This window comes from Coenobita brevimanus, chromosome 96, assembly GCF_032717465.1.
Source record: "Coenobita brevimanus isolate Jiangsu-jjx chromosome 96, ASM3271746v2, whole genome shotgun sequence".
Lineage (NCBI taxonomy): Eukaryota > Metazoa > Arthropoda > Malacostraca > Decapoda > Coenobitidae > Coenobita > Coenobita brevimanus.
The window spans coordinates 31,380,998-31,398,551 of NC_137049.1; the positions used below are offsets into that span (position 1 = coordinate 31,380,998).

Sequence of the window (17,554 nt, forward strand, 5' to 3'; positions counted from 1 at the left end):
CTCACCTGTTCACCAACCGCCTTCCCTATTCATCTCCCTACCTCTCACCTCACCCCCGCCTCCCCAGAGCTACCCCCAGTAATGCATTCCCGGGTAATGGCGCTCTCACATGACCCCGTAGCTCATTTTTCTTTTCCCTCTCCCCCTGCAGCCCACCCTCTTTTTCTCTTTTCCCCTGCAATGCCCCTCCCCTCCCCCCCCAAGCAAACCCCAGGGGGCAGCACGAGGCTTGGCCCCGGGTCAGGTGAAATCATAAAGCCAGGCACCGTAATGACCCACCGTTGTGGAAAAAAAAAAAAAAAAAGGATATTAACTGAAAAATACGTATGAAATTTAAATGGATTTGGGAAACGAAAAATGAGGTATAGATATATCGACTAACACAATAAATCACCGCTGCGTAAAATTTGTAAAGTACGGTATATGAAACGACACTGGAAAGTATTGTAACTGAAGAATATGTATGAATCTGGAGTGGATCTGGGAAATACATTACCAAGTAATGACCCACCGCTGAACAAAATTCGTAATATATATAAACTGAAACTGTAAAGTATATCAATTTAAAAATATCTATGCAAGGACCTAGGAGATGAAAAACTGGGTATAAATACAGGTCTACTGCGTAACATAATGACCTAACGCTGAAAAAAAAAAATGCAGAATAAATTAAATGAAAAGTACGTACAAATTTAAATTGGTTTGGGGCAATGAAAAACGAGGCACATATATATACTAAGCTTCATAAATCTGAAATCCTGCTAAAAGTTTCTCGGAAAATAACGGATATCTTATTCAACAAAGAATGGCAAGCAGGTTTTGTATCTTAATAATTTGAGAATCTGAGACGATAAACAGGTGAGTGAACTGCAGGGAATTTCCAATGTCGCAAGAGCAACAACTTTTTATTAAATTTACTCGATTAGTGAACCAAAATTGCCAACACAATGACAAAAGTGTAATGCACCGGATAATACTATCAAAAGATTCCCCACAGCAGCCAACTTGACCGAGATGTGTCGACAATATGCCGTATGCCGTAGATCTGTATCTAAAGTCATACCTCACTGAATTTCAACCCGATCTTCAAGTATATAGCTGGACATTCGGCCATTATAGTACCGGCTAACTCTGATCTGTTGAAATAAACTTACTGACTGATCAGTGCTAATCTTTAAATACACTTGTCGTAATGAATCCCGAGGTAAGTGTGTGGTAAGTTAATGAAGCTCACTCGGACACGATATTTACTTCCACTGAATAGCTTTGAGCTGAAGCATCAGGTTTAACAACTAAAGACCGGATTATTAAAAGTAAGACCTCGAAAGTGCGGAAATCCCTCCAGTTTGGTCATTTCTGAACCAAAATGTTCATGTCAAAGCTGCTAATTGCACTCTATAATACGTGATGCAGGTGAATCACATGTTACAAAAACAGGCATTTCATTAACGACAGCCAAAAATTAAGGGTTTACTTGTACTTTTTGCACTTTCAGTAATAATAATAATACGGCCCCAACATCAACACAGGTGACTCACGGTGGCATCCTGGTCGATGGGAAGGCGGTCAGGCAGGATCATCTCGAAGTCGATGCACTGTTGTCCTGCACCGAAGCTGAGCCATCGTGGAGACGAGAAAGTAGCTTTCTGGCAGGCCGACTGTACCGTGCACCTGGGGGAGAGAGCAGACTTATTATATTGTGCCTACGTTTACTTGCCCTAAAACTCCCTTCTCACCATCTTGTATGTAACAAAGAAAAAAACACTTTCCCATGCAAAGGAATCCCTTGAAGATTTTTCTGGTTCATATCACACGATTTTAATCACGCAAAACAAAGTTAAACGCCATAACAATATAATTACAACGGTTAGAGTACAAACTTAGTATGCTAAACTTCCTAAGAAGATTTACTCAAAACTTCAATCAGCAGCTACACCAAAAAGTTATCAAAGCCTATCATTTGGCAACAGCAAAAATAAACTGTGAGCCAACGTTTGATACTGACGCCGGCTGGACTCACTCAGTGGTGGTAGTGGTAACTGTTGTTGTAGCCCCAGGTTTACCTGAAATGAGAACCCAACGGACTGCAGGTAGAAGCTGCTCTTCTTCTGCATGCACAATCCTTTTGGTTGATCGGAAAGTAACTGCAGGACATTTGTAAAGCTAGGCAGTTAAACCGACTGCTTATATCAGTGCCACCACATGAAAGTGTTCCTAGTCATCATCACTGGGTAATTATAACGCTACTGTTTATAAATGACAATTACATGTACACCATTCTAACATGTAACCGATGCGTGTTTGTTACAAGATTTCTCCATCCGGTACGAGAAGAGCTACACATGATGCAATATGATGAACTGCTGTGTGGCGTTGCATATACAAGCCTTTCAGTACGGTAACTTCGTTGACACTGCTACTGTTAAGACGATTTTACTCAGCTTAGGCAACACTTCATGGGATAAAGGGGTTGATAATAGTCATTAACCGTTTAACCTTGATTCCCAATTAAAGAAACAATTCAAGTTATAACAGCAAACTCTAACACATTCATACGAATCCACAAGCTGCACATCCACCTCCGAATACTCATGCCCCTCCCCTCCCCAACCCACATACACCTGGCGCCTGTATACACACACACCTACTCGAAAATACAAATATACCTGTACATACACATCAGAATACAAGCGCCGAACCCAACCCACACGTACCAGACAGCCAAAGCCAGCACTCAACCAAACTGACATGGACAATCCGCATCAATTAATAAGAGAGAGAGAGAGAGAGAGAGGCACACACACACACACACACACACACACACACACACACACACAGGGCTAAGTGATGGGATGCGGTGCCGGGGATGGGGTGAAGGTGGGCAATTTGTTTGGCCATCTGTTACATGACGAGACCTGGCCAAAGGGAGGTGAGGGGGAACGGTGAGGATTAGCTACATGAGGGGAGAGGGGAGAGGAGAGGGGAAAGGGGAGGAGACAAGGGAAAGGGGGAAGGGAAGAGGGGAAAGGAGGAAGGGAAGAGGGGAAAGGGGAAGGGAAAGGGGAAGAGAAAGGGAAAGGGGAAGGGGAAGAGAAAGGGGAAGGGGAAGAGAAAGGGGAAGGGGAAGAGAAAGGGGAAGGGGAAGAGAAAGGGGAAGGGGATGAGAAGAGGGAGGAGGGGATGAGAAGAGGGAGGAGGGGAAAAGGGATTGGGGAAGGAAAGGGAAAGGGGAAGGAAAGAGAAAGGAAGGAGAAAGGGAAAGGGGATGAGAAGAGGGAAGAGGGGAAAAGGGAAGGGAAGAGGAAAAGAGAAGGGAAAAGGGGAAAGGGGAAGAGGAGAAAGGGGAAAGGATGAAGGAGGGGAAGGGATGAGGGGAAAGGAAGAAGGAAGGGAAGGGATGAGGGGAAAGGAAGAAGGAGGGGAAGGGATGAGGGGAAAGGGATGAAAAGGGAAAGAGGATGAGATAGGAAGGGGAGGGGAAAAAGAAAGGAGAGGAGAGGAAGGAAGGGGCAGGGAGAGAAAGGATGGGGGAGGGAGAGAAGGGAAGCGGCGGAAAGAAGGGAAGGGAGTGGAGAAGAGGGGAAGGGAGTGGAGAGGAGGGGAAGGGAGGAGAAAGGGAAGGAGAGGAGAAAGGTGTAGGGAGAAGAACGGGGATGGGAAGAAGGGAAAAGGATGAGGGAAAGGGGGATGCACAGAGTGGAAGGGGAAGGGAGAGGAGAAGGGGGGAAGAAGGAAGACAGAGAGGAGAGAAAGGGGGAAGAAAGGAGGGGAAAGAGAAGAGGAAAGGGGGAAGACAGAGGGAAGGGGGATGAGGAGAGAGGGAAGGGGGATGAGGAGAGAGGAGAGTGGGAGGAGGAGGAGGAGGAGAGAGGGGAGTGGGAGGAGGAGGAGGAGAGAGGGGAGTGGGAGGAGGAGGAGGAGAGAGGGGAGTGGGAGGAGGAGGAGGAGAGAGGGGAGTGGGAGGAGAGAGGGGAGTGGGAGGAGGAGGGGAGTGGGAGGAGGAGGGGAGTGGGAGGAGACAGAAGTATGGGGAGGAGAGGGAAAGGAAGCAAAAAGGGAGTGGGATGGCAGACATGAAAGGGAAGGAGAGAGAAGAAAGACTGAGGTGGGAAAAGAAGCAGGAAGAGGGAGTGAAAACTGGGGAAAAAGGGAAATGTGAAGGCAGGTGAGGAGCCGGGAATGAAAATAAAGATGAGTAGTAGAGATGCGAGGAAAACGAATGAGTGTGCAAATGATTGTTGATCTGAGACTAGGTGAGTAAGGGAATGGGTGAGGAGCACTGAAGAGATGACGAGTAAGAGATGGGAAGTGTAGGATAATGAAAAGTATGAGGTGGAACACAAAAAAAAGAATGGTGATATCGAAGGTGAATAAGGAAGTAAGGAGTGTGTGTGGGACTAAAGGGAAATTAGGAAAGCAAAGGAGAAAAGTAATAAGGAAGGACTGGGGAGGTTAAAAAAAAAAAAAATGAACGCGTAAGTTAGCGAAGTGAGATATGAGTGAGGCCTAGAGGGACAGGGAGCTGGGGGAGTGGACGAACAAGAAGGAAGTTAGCAGATGATGAGGAAGAAGAATAAGTGATACGGTCACGGACAGACTGACCAAACGAAGCATGAACGAAGACGAGCGAATGAAAAAGAAGCCAACTACAGACTACAAGGAAAGTAAATTAAGAGAAACGGAGATATTGAAAGAATGATCGTCAGCGAAGGATACAGGAATAAGGAAACAATGATGAGATTATGCTGGGGTAAATTTAAAATGTGAATGGAAAATATTGGCGACATGTTGATTCACAGTATATAAAAAAAAAAAAAAAAAAAAAAAAAAGGGGGAAAAGGGAGACACGACAGGAAAATAAATGAGTGAGTAATTGGGAATGGAAGTACTCAAGAATAAATGTCAGGACAAGCTGCATTACGATTAGAGACATTAATCTGTGGAAGAAAAATAGCGGAGTGGTGGACACGAAGGATACAGACGTGAGAAAGATAGGAACCTGAAGAACGGGTGAGCAGGATTCAGAGACGGAACAAGAGAAATGATGGGAGAAGCGGGAGAGGTGATAATAGAGGAGAAAAAAAGCAGATGGACAATGGTGGAGGGTGAGATGTTGCTTAATGGGCAAAAGGAGATTGAAATTTTAAGAGGGAGGGTGGATGTAAAGACGTAATATGGAAAACAGAGGAGGGATAGGATGACAGGGTAAAAGGAAACGGGGGAGGGGGCGGTGAAAGAAATAGCTATGGAGGGGAGGGGGTGAGCCATGTACGGCGAGTAGGGAGGGGGGGGACGAGAGCCAAATGCGGGGAAGGAGAGAAGCGATGAAATGAGGGAAAAGACAGAGAAAGAAATGGGGGAGGAAAAGGGGATTATGAAGTAGGGGGGGGGGAAGGGGACATGCGGGGAAAGTACTGAAGAGTAAGGACGGTGAATTTAAAGAATGCCAAGTCGAGTTATGAGATGGAACAAGAGATGATGGAGAAGGGGAGAGGTGGTAAGTGAGGGTGAGGGAGGGGAAGGGAGAGGTGGGGGAGAAAGGAGGGGTGATAAAGTGAGGGTGAGGGAAGGGAAGGAAGGAGAGGTGGGGGTGAAAGGAGGGGTCCGATCGCTTTAATTAGGGCAGATCAGGTCATTAGGGAGGATCGGGTCATTACAGCTTATGGGGCCTCGTTACGGCACAGACACATATTGCTCCCCATCCTCTCCCTTCACATTCCCTCCCTTCTCCCTTCCCTTCCATCTCCCTCTGGTCCTTGCTCCCTTCCATTCCCTCCCTTGCCCTTCCCCCCCCCCTACTCCCGTTCCCCTACCATCCACTTACCTTCCTTCTCCCTACGCACCCACCCCGGTCTTGTTTCTATACTCCCTTCCTTCTTTCTTCTCCTCACTCCAGCACAGACACATTGCTCCCCATCACCCTTCCTCGATTTTCCTCCTTCACTCCTTTCCTTCCATGTGTCTCCCCTCCCATCCCGTTTTTTATTCCTCTCCTTTCCCCTCTTACCTACTCCCCATTGGTACTGTTCTTTTTCTCCCCTACCTATCTTGCTCCCATTCCCTATCTTTCTCTCTCCCCATCTTCCCCTTCATCCTTTGCATCTCTCATCCAGTTTCTCTTACTCCTTTCACCAGTCCTTGATCACTACCCTCTCTTTATTGCTACCATCTTCTCTTTTCCTTACATTTTCCTCCCCTATCTTTCATGCTCTCTATCGTCTCCCTGTCTTTGTCCTCTACCCTGCTCTCCCCTCCAAGCCAGTCCACTCCCGACTTTTCTCCCTTGTCCCCTGTCTTGCAATCTAATTTTTGCTCTCCTGCTCTATCCTCTTCCTCTCTCTAATCCTCTCTGCTCCCCACCCTCACCCTTCCTTAGCTTTATCACCTCCCTCCTTTCGTACTTTTCACCACTCTGACCGGTCCTCTATCTTCCTTTCACTTCTACTTTATCAATCTCCTTTGTTTTCCTTCTTCTTCTTCTTCTTCTCTCTCTTTCTCTCTCTCTCTCTCTCTCTCTCTCTCTCTCAAACACACCCTAGCTCCCTCAATGTCTTTCCCTCCTAGTCACTTTCTCTCTAGTTCCCACCCACCTTCCCTTCCAATATCATTTTCATTATATCTCCCTATCTCCCCTAAATCATCTTTCCCCCTGTGCTCCATCTTCCTCTGTTCTTTCCTTCAGCTCTAAATCCTTGCACTCCAATCTTTTCTCCCAACTAATCCTCTCCACCTTCCCAGTCATCTCCTAATCCCTCAATTCCCTCTTACATCTCCTTGCTTCTCCCCCAAGCCCACTCCCCCACACAAATTGCACTCCTTCCATCTCGCCTTTGTCGCCCTCCCAGTCCTTACTGTCACTCACCTCCCAACTCTCTGCGCCACCCTCCCTACAGTACTTGTTATCCAACTCTGTTTTCATCTCTCCATATCTGCTGTCTGTATTATCATTTTTGTTCTTACTCAACTGCTTTTCCCTCCATTTCCATGCTCTCTCCCAATCTTGCATTAGTAACAAAGGTGCGGAACAAATTATCTTAGTTGATTTATTAGGCGAATAATTAAAAGCACACGCGCGCACACAAACATGCACCAGCATGCGCGCGCACATACACGCACAGGCAAGCATGCATGCAGCTTAAGTGCACGCTCGCACACACACAAAACATACAGGTGGTTGCAATCATACAAAAGGTATCTACCGTCACCAGATCATAAGAGGCGTCTCAATGTGATCCTACTCCACGAACCGTTATTTTTTTATTTATTTATTTTTTTTTTTATGTCCGACTCTGGGCATAGGCTTCACAAGTAAGAATGATGTTAAGCAAATGAACATAAAGAATGGAGAAGGAAAAGAAAAGTAGAAACAAAAGAAGATTAAGACAATAAAATATCGAAAAAGTATAAGAGGCACGTAAGTAAACAGTTATGAGAATTAGCAAGGAAAAAGCAACAAGGCAAATAATCTAACAACTGCATTTGCTCACACTTGATTCAGGCACAGGAGGCACCCAGAAAACAAGAGAAAACAATGAGATTCCTAAACCAAGAGTCTGAAGAGAAAACATAGGAAAAAGCATGGGTGACAGCATGAAGATTAAATATTATATGAAAAGCTGAAGCTGGTAGAAGAAAACAGGGACAAGCCAGCGATATTACACAATCTTCTATTAATTCCCTCTCTCTCTCTCTCTCTCTCTCTCCCTCTCACACACACACACACACACACACACACACACACACACACACACACACACACACACACACACACAAACCAATCCAAGACCCGACATCAGACGATAAAACAACCCAGAGAACTCGAGAGGAAGAAAAGGAAAAACAGGAGCAGAAAACGAGAAAATAAGAGCACTCAACCCGAGCAAGACAAGAGGAGAAAACGAAGAGAGGCGCCGGGGGAGGCCCACACAAAATTGCTGTAAACGAGGAGCCTCTTGGGGAGATGAAAACGCTTCCGACCCTCCAAATCTGCATCTATTTATCAAAGTCCTTGTTTTTCTCGGCGGTGTGGAGGGAAGGGAGGGAATTTTGGAGGAGAGAGGAGGAGAGGAAAAGGAGATTGTAAAGCTTGATGGAAAAGAGAGCACAGAAAGAAAAGGTGGTTGAAAAGGAAGAAATGGAAAAAGGTGGAAATGACGAGACGAGGAAAAGTAGGAAACATAAAAAGATGGGTAAAAATAATTTAAACCTGGCTAAAAGAAAGTAAATGAGAAAATGACGATATACATAAAAAGTGGAAATATGAGAGGCTGGAAAACGGGAAGGAGTTGAAGAAAAGAAAAAGTGATGGAGTAAAAAAAAAAAAAATGAAGAGAGATGGGGAATAAAAAGAAAGACTAGGAGAATGGATAAAAGAGGCTGGGTTGGAAAAGAAAGAAGGGAATATTATAGGGAATGAAAAGAGGAATGGAGAAAATGTGAAAAATGGAAAGATAGGAAGATGATCGAAGGGAGGGAGAAAGGGCATGCTTGAAGAAAAACAGAAAATTAGATAAGACGAGGACAGAAGAAATGCAGGACACATGGAGAGGGTAAAAAGAAAGGGCCTGAAGAAGGAAAAGCCTGGAGGTTGGAGGGTACATGAAGGCATCAGGGAGTGGGGAAAAAATGAAGACACTGGACAAAAGAATGCTGGAAGGAAAATGATGATTTGTGGCGACGACTGGATACAGAGGAAAAGAAGAAGAGAAAATGGAGATCAATGCTGGAGAAAAAGTTGAGGGAAGATCAAAAGGAGAAAACAAAGGTTTGAAGAAATGGGTGGGAAGAAAAACTAAGAAAAGATGTAGAGAGAGGCAGAAATGAGAGAAAATTGGAAACTACAGAGGGATTGGAAAAATGGTAGAGAGGAAAGATATATAGTGGAAACAGGGTTGAGAGATAGATAGAGAGAGAGAGAGAGAGAGAGAGAGAGAGAGAGAGAGAGAAACTAAAAGAAAATGGCGAGGACTAGCAATCCAGGAGGAAACTGGGAAGAAACGGAATGGATTCGAAAAGACGGAATGTAAAAGGAATGGAAAGGACTGGAACAGGACGAATTGATTGAATGGGGGAGTTTTCGGAGAGGGAAACGGGGAAACGCAAGGAACTGGAAGGGACGAAATTAACCGAATCAGTCCGATGATGAGTTTTGGCTAGCTTATTCTTGCTGCTACCGGAAACTTCTATTCAACTTAAAAAAAAAAAAAAAAAAAAGATCATTATAGGGATTAATAAGGTCTACATCTACCCCTCCAGTTCTCACAATTTCTCGCAAGCAGAATATTATTAGTCTGAAGAAAGCATGAATAAAATAGAGAACATTCTCTGACTGAAGAATTTACGAAAACAGAAGAAATCTGAAGAGAAACTGAAAGAAAATGAGGGAAATCATGGGAAAGGAGAGAGGAAATAGTACGACAGGAGAGGATGTGAAGGAACTAAAGGGAGAGAGAAGCACACAAGAGGATTTTGAAGGAAAAGCTAAAGGTCTGGCGGAAATAGTTAACCTCTTCAATATGGTGACGTCTCTGTAATGCTTGCTGTTTCCAAAATGTTTCGCTCAACTTAGGAAAAATCTCTCCTACTGAACAAGTTTAAACGTTTTTATCTAACTGCACTAACTTCAAGACTCTCAACGGTAAATTTGAATTCTCGTGGGACCAAGAATAAAATTAAAAGAATATGGACCAAGAATAAAATTAAAAGAATATCACTGTACTTAAAGGAGTACTGATTTAAAAAAAAAAAAAAAAAAATGAATCTGAGGAGGCATAAGAACAGCTTGAGAGAAGGGAGAATAAGAAAGCATAGCTATGATGGGAAGAAGGACTGCAAGACTAAGAGGGACTGGGGGAAGGGAACGATAATATAACAAAGATAGAAAGATCGGGACAGATGCTTGAATGAAAAACAAAACTGAAGTGAGGGGGAAGGCAGAATGAAGTTTGGGGGGAGGATTTTTGGGAAGAGGACTGCTCAAGAGGTAGAGGTACACTGGAGAAATAGATGGGGTTTAGAAAAAGAGGGAACAGGAAACCAAACAAACTAAAGGTGCCATGAGAGGATGGGAAAAATAAAGGGGAGGGAAGAGGCAGACAGAAGGTGAGAGGAAGGAAAAATGAGGGTGAAAAGAAAAATAAGAGGAAGGAAGCATGAGAGGGTAAGAGGATGAAAGAATGAGAGGGTAAGAGGAAAGAAGAATAAGAGGGCCTGAGGAAGGAAGAATGAGAGGGTGAATGGAAGAAAGAGAAAGTGAGAGGAACGAAGAATGGAGGGTGAGAGGAAGAATATGGTGAAGCATGACAGGATGAGAGAAGAAAGAACGAGAGGACAACATGCAGGAACAATGACAGGATGACAAGAAGGGAGGATGAGAGGCGGGAAGGAGGAGGATGGGAGAATAATGAAAGGATGAGAGGCAGGAGAGGGAGAAGAGAGAAAAGAAGAATGCGAGGACGAAAGGACGGAAAGGTGAGAAGATGGGAGAAAGAAAAATGAGACGGTGAGCAAATGGGAAAATATTAAAGATGTGGAAGGATGAGGGACAAAAGAAAGAAAAGGGGGATCGGCTAAGAGTAGTACGTTGAACCGACCGGTCCAGGGCAAAATGTAAATGGGGTGCAGAGAGTGGAGGGGAAAGAGGAGACAGAAGAAATGGGGACCAAGGATAAGGAGAAAACTTTAGGAAAAAGATATTTTGGAGAGAGGCAAAGGCCTGGGGGTAGATGATAACCAGTAATGAGAAAAAAAAAATCATGTGGGGGAAGGGGGAATGGAGTGGGAGTACCGAGGGGGAGCTGGAATGTAAGGTGGAAAGGTAGAATGAAGAGTCGGAATAAAATGAAGAGTAGAGATAAAAAGAAGCATGGAGATGGACTGAAGTGTAGAGTGATGGAACGAGGGAATGAGAGGTGAAATGGGAGGACGGAGAGATGTGGAAAAGGAAGGAGGAATGTGAAAGGATGAGCAATGTAGAAGGGGGAAGAATGAAACAAGAGAAGGAACGGAGGCTGGAGGAAGGCAGGCTAGATGGAGGTGGGGGAGTAAGGGGGCAGGGGAAAGGGAGGGGTGGGAGGGAGGGGTCCGAGGGAGGAAGGGAAGGAGATGCATGAGGGGGGACTAAAGTAATTCAGGTCTCCCCCGGTGCCGACATTACCACAACCGTGAAGGAGAACTATTGCTCTCTATATCAACCCCAGCACCCGCCCCAGGTGCTTACTACGCAACTTTTCCGAGTGGAGGAGTGAGAGAGGAGTGAGGGATAAATGAGAGGAGGGGAGAGGGAGAAATAGGGCTCGCAGGAGGAGGAGGAGGAGGGGAAGAGATGGATGAAGCAGATGAGATTGGGGATGTGGGTGTGTGTGTGTGTGTGAAGGAGTACCGGAGTGAGGGTTACGTGAGGGGAGAGGGAAAGGTAAGAGATGGAGAGGGAGCTGATGGAGATGGAGGGGGAAGAAACATATGGAGAGGACGGAGAGAGGAGATGGAGACAGAGAGGAAGGAGATGGAGACAAAGAGGAAGGAGAAGGACAGATAAGAGGTGGGATAGGGAGCGATAGGAGGTGGGAGAGAGAGAAATGAAAGATGGAAGAGGGAGAGATTAGAGAGGCGGTAGAAGGAGAGATTAGAGAGGTGGGAGTGGTAGAAACAAGAGAGGTGGGAGAGAAAGACATAAAGAGGTCGGAGAGGGTCTGGTGGGAGACGGAGAGCTAAGATGTGAGAGAGGGAGCGATAGGATGTGGGTAAGAGAGCGGGAGCCGAGATGTCGTAAGAACCTGGAAACAAGACAGATCCCAGTAAGGAGACCGTGTGAGGGAGAAATGAGTGTGTGAGGGAGTAAGGGTGGGGACGGGGAGGGGGTGGGGAGAAGGAAGGAATGTGTGAAAAGATAGGACATAAAACTGATAAAAGTTTTTGAGAGGGATACAATAAGTGGATGTGAGTGGGGAAACAGTGTGAGGAAGTGGGGTGTGTGTGTGAAGGCGTGAGGAATAAACCAGGAACTAAGAAGGGAACGAGGTGGGACGGCGATGACGATGAAAGGATTATATGAGAAGATGACACATAAACTGAATAAGTACTTACAGAATTTAGGAAGAGGTGAAAAATGGGAGAGGCAGAGGGATTGGCTGGATTAAGTGGAAACAAGATGGGGTCTAGGTACTTGTGTAAAAGGTGGTGCAAGGTGGTAGTGGCGGTACGAGGGAGAAGAGAGGGCATGAGAGCGAAAAAAGTGTATGAGGAAGAAGTGAGTATGAAGTAGTGAGGGCATGAGGGAGAAGTGAGAGGTATGAGGGAGAAGTGAGAGGTATGAGGGAGAAGAGAGGGTATGAGGGTGTAGTGACGGTATGAGGGAGACGCCACGGTATTAGGCAGAAGTGAGAGAGCAGTGAGAATGTAAGGCAGCAGTGAGGGTCTGACTGTGAAAGATGAGAGAAATATGATGGATGGATAGTGGTGAGAATGTGAGCGTGGCACGATATGGATTAAGTTGTGAAAGAGGGAAGAGTGATGGCTGTGAGCGGGAAAGATAAACGAGAATTGCGAAGGAGAAATGTCGAGCAGCAGCTAGAATTAAATTAAAATGTCATCTATCCATAAATCAACTACTTATGTCTGTCTGTCGATTGCTTTACGCGTGATCTCCGGGTCATCTAGGGTGGCTGTCACAAGAACTCCTTTATACATCATCACAATTCGATCACTACTCCCCTTCGCCATTCCTGCCGCCTTTCCCATGTACTACTAAGCTGTACCGGTCCCCATCCTTCCAGAATTTCTCTCGTTACCTTCAAATTTCGTTTCCATACACTTCACAAACTATTAATTCTCTATTTCAAACTCTCTCGTTACACTTAAGCTACACAAATGCAACAATAAATAGTGAACTCTTGCTTAATTCATCAAGAACGTAACTTCCAAGTCCTGCTTTATTTGCCACGTCATACTTTATTTGGCAGGCTTGAAGTGGGTTCGTTGCATTTTCTGAACAGTGAAACAGGTAAAGAAGATAGCGAGATGGACAGCATAAGAAAGAGAATACTCGTGCCATCCAAAAGAATGAGAGAGAATGCTGAGGCAGAGTGAGGAAAGTTGGTGGTATTAGCGAGAGTTGCGGGAGTATGAGACTGGAGGTTATACGAAAGGGAGGAACAGGGGGAGATGAGTTCCTGAGGAAATGTGAAGGGAAGGAGAGTGGGGGATGATGTGAGTGTAATGAGAAAGGACTCTGTGAGAGACGTAAATGGAGGGAGAAGTGTGTGAGAGAAGGGAGAGAAGAGTGGAAGGTGGGGAGAAGAGTGGGAGAGCGGAGGGGAGAGGGGAGAAGAGTGGGAGAGCGGAGGGGAGAGGGGAGAAGAGTGGGAGAGAGGAGGGGGAGAAGAGTGGAAGACAGGAGGCGGAAAAGTAGGAGAGAGGATGGAGAGGAGTGTGAAAGAGGAGTGCGATAAGCGGGGGGGGGGGAGAAAGGGGGGAGGGTGAGGACTGTGTGGGAGGAGGGGGAAGAGATGTGCGCATGGAAGGTGGGAAGAGGACTATTTGAGAAAAGAGGGGATGAGATGTGAAAGAGGCAAGGGGAAAGATGTGAAAGAGGATGGGGGGAATGTGAAAGAGGAAGGGAGGAAATGTGATAGAGGAAGGGGGAAAGTAGTAAAAAGGAAGAAGGAAGAAAGATGTGTGTGTGTGTGTGTGTGTGTGTGTGTGTGTGTGTGTGTGTGTGTGTGTGTGTGTGTGTGTGTGTGTGTGTGTGTGTGTGTGTGTGTGTGTGTGTGTGTGTGTGTGTGTGTGTGTGTGTGTGTGTGTGTGTGTGTGTGTGTGTGTGTGTGTGTGTGTGTGTGTGTGTGTGTGTGTGTGTGTGTGTGTGTGTGTGTGTGTGTGTGTGTGTGTGTGTGTGTGTGTGTGTGTGTGTGTGTGTGTGTGTGTGTGTGTGTGTGTGTGTGTGTGTGTGTGTGTGTGTGTGTGTGTGTGTGTGTGTGTGTGTGTGTGTGTGTGACAGATTTGCCAGGGTGAAAAGTGATTGTGAGGAAGAGAAATGGGAGAGGTGTGTGGGAAAGAGGACTGAGGAACGTGTGAGAGAGAGAAGTGTTAGAGAAAGGGGGAGGGGGAATGAACTGTACGAAAGTTTGGGGGTGAGAGGAGGAGAGACAGGAGCAGGTAAGTGACTGTGCGTGAAGTGAAATTGTGAGGGAGTGATAGTATATGGAAAGGATGTCAATAATAATAATAATAAACAATGACAAAAGGGTGGGGGGACAATGAACGTTGTGGGGGTCTGCAAAAGAGACGAAACCAAATATATAACATCATAAAGAGAAAAAAATGATCGTCTTATAAAACAGGATCCACCACAGCCACGTCTATAAACCTATCACCAGCATAAAACAGATATAAAACCGACCCGATGAGAATTCTGCAGACACTGTATTTCCTCTCATATATGCTACCGTATATAATTTCTCTCTCTCTCTCTCTCTCTCTCTCTCTCTCTCAGCGGCGTGGTTGCTGGAGGGCGTGGAGGGCTTCATCTTCACGCTTAATATGCAAGATTGCGCCACCGCCGTCATATCCTGCTCTAGATTAAGCTTTGGTCAGGCCAGGCTGGCTGGGTGGGGCCGCTCCGGGTGGGAAACACTGCCAGGTAAAACATGGGAGGAAAAAGAAACAACCGCCTGGAGTGGAGGAGGTGGGTAACAAAAACTAATGGTGGGCTAAAGGAACACTCACAAGAGTGGAAGAGAAAGATAAAATACTAACGCAAGGGAACAAAATAATCGCCACGAGTGGAGAAGGTTATGAGAAAAATAATATTTATGCAGGATACAGGAATAACCTTCAAGAGTTAAGGAGATTAAGAAAAAAGTAAACGAGTAATCGCCATGTGGAGATGAACGTTAAGAAATAACTGATTTACGAAGAATTGTCAAGAGCAAAGGAATGAGTTACGAAAATACTTGTGGTTATATTTATTGGAGGAAAAAGTGATAATCGGCAACGAGGGAAGAAAAGAAATAACAATGTACATGTTTTAAATGCAGGGGGGAAAAAGAATATGTGGCAGGAATGTAGGGGGAGAGTTAAAATAATCGAAGAGTTATATTTAGAAAAAACAATTGGTAGGGGTAAAAAAAAAAAATAATAAAACACTATTGGTTTATAAACAGGTAGTGGACATATAATGGCATGGACTGGAGGAGAAAGGTAAGAAAATACGAGAGGTTCTATTTACTGTAGGGAAATGGAAAAATCGGCAGGAAAGGAAAAGTTTAAGTATGACAAATTACTGTTGAATTTACGCAGCCTATACAAGCCCTTATTAACTACCCCTATCCATCTCTTAATCAGTCGTTACCATCTGTTAATGACTCGATTACCCCTTCATTACCACTGCCATTCCTTAACCTTCTGACTGCGAATTACGAAGCTACTTTAGCATTTTATTTCGGCTTACGTCATCGATTTATTTATGCTCAAGAGAAATCAAGGGCTTCAATAAGGCTGAAGACAACCATGAAAAACATTATGGTTGAGAAAAAACAACTTCGAATTGCATTCCAACTTACGAAGGACGATCCCCCCCCACCCAATCAAAAAAAGAAAAAAAAAAAAAACGCAGCAGAGTTAAGCAATTTCAAACACTTCTCAACCAATCACATCCCTTCCTCAGTCATCGTCACCACCTCTCAAGCAATCATAATCATCCCTCATCCCAAAATAGATGTCTTGTGTTCTGGTAAAATCCCCTCAACGTCTTCAACCCAAGGACGTCATTTGTATTTCATTCATACTGCTACCAAACGATTTTATTCAGCTTCCAGAGGTCACTTGTATTGTACTAAAGGGATTAATGAACTCCGCATTAAACATCTTCAGTTGAAAACCCCCTTCGAATGTCCCTCCTAAGGCAGACCAAACTGAAGGCAGCACGGAAAAAAACAAAAAAAAAAGTCATGGGAGTCACGAGGTTAACGCTCATATACCCTCACCAACAACCCACTAACCTAGCCTGCCCTAACCTAACCTGCTCTAACCTAACCTACCCCACCCACCCATCCCCCGTCCCTCCTCCACTACCTCCACTACTCAGTGGAAATTAACGCCGAGGTTCCTCACAGTGGTGAAGAGGGTGGGAGAGGAGACTGGGGGAGGAAAGGGTTGCAAGGAAGAGGGGAGAGTACTCCAAGAAGGGGACAGTAGTGGGGAAGGATGAGTGAGAGGTAAGTGGGGAGGGGAGGGAAGGAGGATACAACAGTAGGGACATAGGGAGGGAAGGGGAAGTGAGATGAGGAACGAGTAATGAAGGACGGGGGAACGGTCGTGCGATGGGGTACTGGGAAGAGGAGGATATAGCAGTAAGGGGAAGCGAGGAAAGCATAGGGGAAGACAGACAGTACTGGAGAAAGGGGAAATAGGGGGGTAATGGTGAGACAGCCGTGGGGAGCGGGGGGACAGTCGTGAATGTGGAGGGTTAGTACCGTAATGGAGAGAACAAGGACAGCAGTGAGAAGAAAGTACAGGAACAAGAGTGGGGAATGGGAAGGGGAGATAATGTGGGACGGGAGGGTCAGTTGTTGTGGAAGGGGCTGTATAGGATGTGAGGTAAGGGAGGGAGGAGCCTTTTGCCTCATCTCCATTTCTCTAGGACTAACACTTTTCCTTTGCTGGCCCGTTTATTTTTCTTTATTTTTTATGCTACTTATCATTATAGCATTATTCTACTGTTCCCTAAAGCTACCTCATGTCTCAAGTCCATGTTAACTCTCCTCTTTCCATCCCAGATCATCACACTGTTCTCCGGTTTCTTCTTTTTCATTTCCATTTGGTCTTTTTGCTCTCTCTCTCTCTCTCTTTTTTTCTTTTCTCAGCCACTTACAACCCTCTTTCATCTCATTTGTCCACCATTCTCTCCCTAAAGCTTTCAACATCTCCATTTTTATTTCCCTCTACACATTTCTACTTCCTCACTCAGACCGACACACTTTCCCTCTTTCCTTCCGTCTGTCAGTCGTGCCATTACTCACTTCTCATCCCCCGACCCTAACTCTCCATCTCTCTTCTTTACGTCGTCTTAAAACCACTTCCTGAACCAGACAGCATACCATCCCTCTCCATTATCCTGGTCCTTCCCTCTCCTTCATCCCTTGTTATTATGACATTTCTATCTGCCGCTCTTCTGTTCATCCGACATTTCTCATTTCCTTCAATCACGCCCACTAATCATCCTTTCATCATCACATCTCTCTCTGCTGCTTATCAACTACCTATGCTTTCCTTCTACTCTTGCTCATTACCTACCTCAACCTAACATTCCTTCCCTCGGCCTTCAATCACTCGGTCCACTTCGCTCTCCCTGATTCCATTTCCTATTCCCACATTCCATGATCTACCTCCCTTTTTTCCATCATATACTAATATCAAACCATTTTCTCTTATCTCATTCTCCTTTCCATTCATCTATCCTTCCTTCCCTCTCCCTCATCTAACCCCTCCCTTCCTCCCATTTGCCCCCTCCCTCTCATCATTCCCCTCATCACCTCTCCATCCCTTTCCTCTGCTCTTC

The 17,554-nt window shown here is 45.3% G+C and overlaps 1 protein-coding gene across 1 annotated transcript in view; it reads right to left on the bottom strand.

Annotated features, from left to right (window-relative positions):
• The window catches only part of LOC145413547 (plexin-B-like), an 889,679-nt gene that overhangs the window by 150,671 nt on the left and 721,454 nt on the right, over positions 1-17,554 (bottom strand). Inside the window, exon 5 of the mRNA XM_080283243.1 lies at positions 1,539-1,671. Within this exon, the coding sequence (XP_080139369.1) occupies positions 1,539-1,671 (133 nt within the window). The remainder of the gene's footprint in view (positions 1-1,538; positions 1,672-17,554) is intronic.